The following is a 6,000-nucleotide window of genomic DNA, read 5'->3' as shown; positions in this document are numbered from 1 at the left end:
ATGCACAAGCGAGAAGCATCTGACAATTGCTTCCCAAAGGCAAAAAGTAAACGATTTCCTATCAAAAAAATGTGCGGATGATGTTTAAGTATATATAAATATATTTAAATATATATAAATATATATAAATATAAATATAAACCCTAGAAATGTCGCTTTATTCAATTATTTATTTCCCTTCCAAAAAAAGAACACAAAAAAAAAATCGATTTTTAAGCCTCCAAAGCATTCGCATTTTTTTCAAAACTCAATAATTAAGACATTTCTTGCTTTAGTCATGTGTTTTCTCCCATAGAAATTAATTCGTAATAATAGAATAACTTGATTTCTAAACTTACATTTCAAATCTGTGTGCGACTATCTTCTTGATTTGTTTCTGACAGCAAAACCGATAAAATTGGTTTCCGTGACATCCAAAACCGATAAAATTCTGTTTCGAATATCAAACCAATAATATCTGAATTAATGACACCTACTGCTTTTTTGATCGGTTTCAATTCTGATTCCGACAACTACCCCTGATTGTTTCCCTAACAGAGAGTCCATATTGGTTCCAGTCAATATCGGCCCAATGGATTCACATACCGCGAGGGAGGGGATTGAGGAGTAACTATAATTTTAATCAAATTATGATCACCAACTCCAATTCCCACCCTCCCTTAAAAACCCTCCTAATGTCAAATGCCCTACTTGCTGTCATGAATCAGCATATATAAGCCTGATGTCAAACTGAAGTCGAACATGACTAAATCGACTCAGCTCTTCTCCATGATAATAAATTTTTATATAGCGTTTGTCGGGAAAGTAATAAGACTGATTTTCTTTCGCCGCGACTATACTTCGGAGCGTTCACGTATCGACTGTATTCGGTAGAGGGCGTTCTTAGCTAATAAACGAGCGGTTGGTTAATTGTCACCGAGCACAAAGAGAGTCAGGAACATTTTCGCACGGCGTGTTTCTGTGAGTGGTGCAAGCCAAAATGCAGCGTTAGAGCAGAGGTACGCGGCGTGTGGAAGTGTGCTAAGAAAATTTGAAGATGTGTGCAAGTGACCCCCAATTTTTGAATAACGTAATCACAGGTGACGTGTCACGGATCTTTCAGTATAATCCCGCGACAAAGAGGTAATCTTCCGAGTGGCACACGCCGGCGTCTCCTCGCCGAAAAAGGAAAGAATGACCAAGTCGAAAGTGAAAACGATGCTTAATGTATTTTTTGATGATCAAAGGCAGCTTCCACAATGAATTCGTTCCTCCTGGACAAACCGTCAACTCCAAGTTTTACGTGAAAGTAATTGACTAGGAGTTCTTGCACTTTATCTTGTTTATTCTGCACATCTTTAAGGTGGTATATATGTTTTTTTTTTTAGGTCAGTCAAAAAATTCTTTTCCTGCTTTAGTAGCTTATCTAAAATCTTCTGGTATCTCTCTTACCTGGGAGAATTAAACAGACTCTAAAATACATTTGGAAGTTTCTCCAAACTTGTGGGAAACTCAATTAGTAGGAAGATATAAAAAAGTATTTAAAAAAATAAAAATTATTATTTTTTGTCCCTCTTTAAATCATTCAATATACGCATCCTCGAAAAGGCACCTCAAACTACATTTTGCTTTCGAAAAAAAAAAATGCGTAACCTCAAAAGTCATAAGTAAATGTTTCCGAGTACTTGCTTACTTTTCACTTTGCTACCTTCATTTTAGCTGTCCTAATCCGTTTGCTTGTGTTTATATTTCATGGCTCTTTTTATTTCCTTTCGCAAAACGTTTTTCCATTAGCATCACTTTTCGGCTCACAGATTGCAGCTGCTGAGTGACTGAGTTACTCCAAACAGAGAAGTACATATATGTGTATATAAAGATGTATGTACTTAATCACTCACCTGTCGTACTAATTTCAGTTTTTTTCGCATTGGCCATGGCTGTAATTTCACCGATTGTATAACCTCTTTGTGCAAACGAATATTTTCGAAGATTTGCTCTTGTGTTGACTCCTGATTTGTGCCCTCATCTGTGATGTTTGTGATGCGGATTTTGCGTGATTTTGTTGGTTGTTTATGATTTTTGTGTGTTTATTTTGTGGCCCATTTTTGTTGTTGTTTGTATTTTGGATTTTTTGTGGCCCATTTTTGTGAGTGCTTTCGTTGTTGTTTTTATTGGTATTTGCGTTTTTATGTTTTCATCATTTGTTGCGTTTTGTTTGTGAAAGAGTAGAGAAAAAAGAAAAAAAAAGTACACATGAAATAAAGTAAGATGGGATTACATACATACAAATATGTTTAGGTAAATGTGTGTTTACTTTTGGCTCACAATTTGTTTGTTTGTATGTAATACGCATATCAGTTTGTGTACATATAAGTGGATTTGTATGAAGAATATAAAAAATATCCCTAAAAATTGGAAATAATCGAAAGGTAGAAATAAAATATGTACAGGGTGGATCATATGAAACATTTCTTTAATGATGTGAATGATGTGTTAATTTGATAGACAACTGATTCTCTGAAGTAAGCTTGATAAAAAAACGAATAAAAAGTTTCAAGCATCTTTTCTCGATAAAAAAAAGTTGCCTCATTATATGGCAATATTCTATAAATGTTCTAATTTTTACATGACACAATAATCAATCAACTCATTATATATTATTGAGCTAACATAGCTGATCGATTCATTACAATTACTAGAAAAACTTGATTAAAAAAAGTAACTGTCAAAAACGAAGAATAAATATTCCCTGGGAAACTCTCACCTTTACGTTTTGAGAAGAACAGAAAATGTTGCACTCTTTTCAGGTTAGAGGGCAACTTTATGAGAAAAGAGTTGGCAACTTTGACAATATCTCCCTAAAAGAATTTAGTTAAATATTATTTCTTGGCCGATGACTTACAGTAGAAAGAACATATCAAAACTAAGAGACAGCAATTTAAGGTTAAGACAAGCAAAAGGTATTGGCTGCTTGGCATGAAGTATGAACTAAGTCTTCTGATAAAAACTAAGTTATTAAAAGCGATCTTAAAACCTGTATGGACATATGGTGTTCAGCTGTCTGGTATGGCTTCCAAATTATATGTTGAAGTTTGACAACGCTACCACTCAAAGACACCAAGAATAATTGTAATTGCGCCATGGTTTATAACAAATAAAAATATACATAAATATTTACAAATTCGTTACGTGAAAGAAGAAGTAAATGGACCATCCACAAATATCTAAACCATACCAATACTTTGGCAGTAAGCTTATTAAAGACGCTCATGAAACTTAACGACTAAAAAGGTATCATGTCTAGGGACTTTTCCTTTATAGCATAAAGGGGAATAAATGCAAACTTTTTTAAGAAAAAATAAAGCAATTAATATAGTGAGACCCGAAGGTCAATAAATATTAATAATTAATCATTCATGGTGGCTTTGAAAAATCAAACCATGACTGCCAGGCGGTGACAGCTTGGTCCGCAACTTTTAGCGATATGCTTCATAAATCAAAGATATTTGTTCAAAATAATAATAAAATGATGGAAGTCGTCGAGTGCGACTATCTCAAATCAAGTTCGTCAAGTCAAAGTTAGATCGTTCATCGAACATCATGCAAGTTCAGAACGAATGCCCAGAAGCTAAGCTTTGCGTAAAAAACTATTTGGAACTATTTGAATCTGCCTAGATCCACTAAAAAAGCTCGATATGTTACCCATATACGGGTTAAACCAAAAAACATAATAATAAATCATTAACAGTCGAATCATTTCGAAGACGCTTGGTTGTGATGATGAAAAGTAGATCACTTATGACAACGATAAGCGACATTGGTCATAATTGAATCACGAACATTGAGCCAACTCAAATGTTTGGGAGCTTTTACTTTGTACTTAGCTTGGTTAGCAGGAATTCGCTGCTTCCCTACGGCAAAATTTTTAATTTTTTGTATTAGACCCTGTGAAGTAAACAATTGCCAATAGTGATTCGCCAGAAGCATTGGGATATTTGCTGAGACAATTTATGTATGCCTCTTACCGTCCGGACCTGGCTCGAAGAGAAAACCACCTATTCATGTCTATGACAAATGATTTTTCTGTTTAAAAAGTGGCTTCAAAGTCTCTGAAAATCGACTGCCCTGGTTTCTTGTCACTAAGGGGGTTTCTATGAGAAAAGTATTATGAAATCAACTTAATGGCAACAAATTATCAAATGTATGCTTCATATAAATCGGATCAGCCTAACTAGGCTAAATAAAATCTTGAAAGCAAAAAGAATGGATTTCTTTCAACAACTTATTTACCTTATGAAATACTATTTTTAAATAAAATGATCGGTCTAAAAATGCTCTAAAAGAAGAATATTACTTATTGGCGAAATTTTTACTTATACTTATAGACCACCCTGTATATAACCAGTATCAACTGTATATTGTACTTTCGTATGTTCATTTTATGTTACTCGAAAAAATCAGCAAAAAAACCAAAGTCATTATGCCCGAAACCAATGATATATGTGCTACGTTGAGCCAATGAAATAAAAAATGAACAAAAAAGTGGAAAAAATCCAGAAAAAAGCACAAATCAAATTAGAAAAAGTCACGTACAGCATAAAAAATTCGCTGCTCAGCTTTGATTAGTTACACTCGTGCGTCGCCAAAGCCAAATGTCACAACAAATGGGTCACGTTGGGGAGCTGGTCCCAAGTGAACGCACACATACAAACACACACATGAACGCACGCACGCATTTATGACATTTGACAACTTCCAGGCGATGTAACAAAGGATCAAATCGAAAGATTGAAAGATTTGTTTGTTTGCTGGCCTAATTTTCGGCTTATCTTGCGTGTTTTCTACTGCTGTTGCGTCGACAACTATAAATGAGCTTGTAATTCGCTTGTGGTCGTAAAGCAACGAGCACATGCTACATATGAGCTTTATGGCGGGCACTGTATTTACAGATGTTCATACAAACAAAACATGCAAGAAAACTCACTCGGAAAGAAAGAAAAAAAAAAAACTTAGCGGATATAAGGCGCACGGCAACTACCGTTAACTTGCCTGAACTCGATGTGTAGACGCTGGAGCGTCTACGCTCCACGGTGTCCATCAAATGATCCATTGGACTGGAAGCTCTGCGCGAATAACGACTACCCCGCTTGCCCCTGTAGCCGCGTACGCTGGCTCGCCGTTGTATTATCGCCGTTACAGACACCGAATAGTCTTCGTCATCGTCTAACTCGTCATCGCTTTGCTGATTGTTGTTGTTGTTATTGTTATCGTTGGCACTGGCAGCTGCACTATAAGCTTCACACAATTGACCTTGAGGCGATGAATCTGCAAGGAGTGTAGAATAAAGTAGAGTAGCGAGTTCATGATAGTAAGCGCAACAAAAACAACTACAATAGAAGATAAAAGAAAAGACAAAATGGTCATTCTAAGTAGTTATCAAAAGCACATACACATACACACTGTAACGTAGTGACCAAACGCGTCGTAGAAGCCGTGAAAGTGAACTGCGCATTTGTCACGGCGAGCGGACACGGCGTATACGTGATTTAATATGCTTCACGTTGCTGCTGCGCTTTGAAAATAAAAATAAAAATCTTCACGTCGGCTGCTTTGAAGCTATAATACCTAAACTGTTACATTTCTTAAAGCATAAAAGGGTATACAGTTATGAGTATTTAAATTGTGATCGGTCACCTTGATTTTGTTTGTTCCGTGTGTATGGCAGATATACATATGTATGCTATATTGCTTCGATCTTGACAATATCTTCAGGAATTGTATTGTTATATTGTAAAATAATTCACACCAAATTTTGTGAAGATATATTGTCAAATAAAATAGTTTGCCATACAATGTCTAAATTTTGTTCGATCATTTTGTATGGCAGCTATATGCTATAGTGGTGGGATCTGAATAGTATCTTCGGAAAATATACAGTTGTCTTGGAAAATAATCCATACCAAATTTCATGAAGATATCTCGTCAAATACAAAAGTTTTCCTCATAAGGACTTGATTTTGT

At 35.4% G+C, this 6,000-nt stretch overlaps 1 protein-coding gene across 1 annotated transcript in view; it reads right to left on the bottom strand.

The window, feature by feature from the left end:
• The window catches only part of LOC108968308, a 55,324-nt gene that overhangs the window by 25,451 nt on the left and 23,873 nt on the right, over nt 1-6,000 (bottom strand). The window contains exons 4-5 of the mRNA XM_018932256.1: nt 5,029-5,304; nt 1,878-2,005 (exon numbers count right to left, since the gene is read on the bottom strand). Coding sequence (XP_018787801.1) covers nt 1,878-2,005; nt 5,029-5,304 — 404 coding nt within the window. The remainder of the gene's footprint in view (nt 1-1,877; nt 2,006-5,028; nt 5,305-6,000) is intronic.

Source organism: Bactrocera latifrons, unplaced genomic scaffold, assembly GCF_001853355.1.
Source record: "Bactrocera latifrons isolate USDA-ARS-PBARC rearing strain unplaced genomic scaffold, ASM185335v1 scaffold_21, whole genome shotgun sequence".
Classification (NCBI taxonomy): domain Eukaryota; kingdom Metazoa; phylum Arthropoda; class Insecta; order Diptera; family Tephritidae; genus Bactrocera; species Bactrocera latifrons.
Note: the sequence above shows the minus strand (reverse complement) of the source record. Positions and strands in the feature narration are given on the sequence as shown.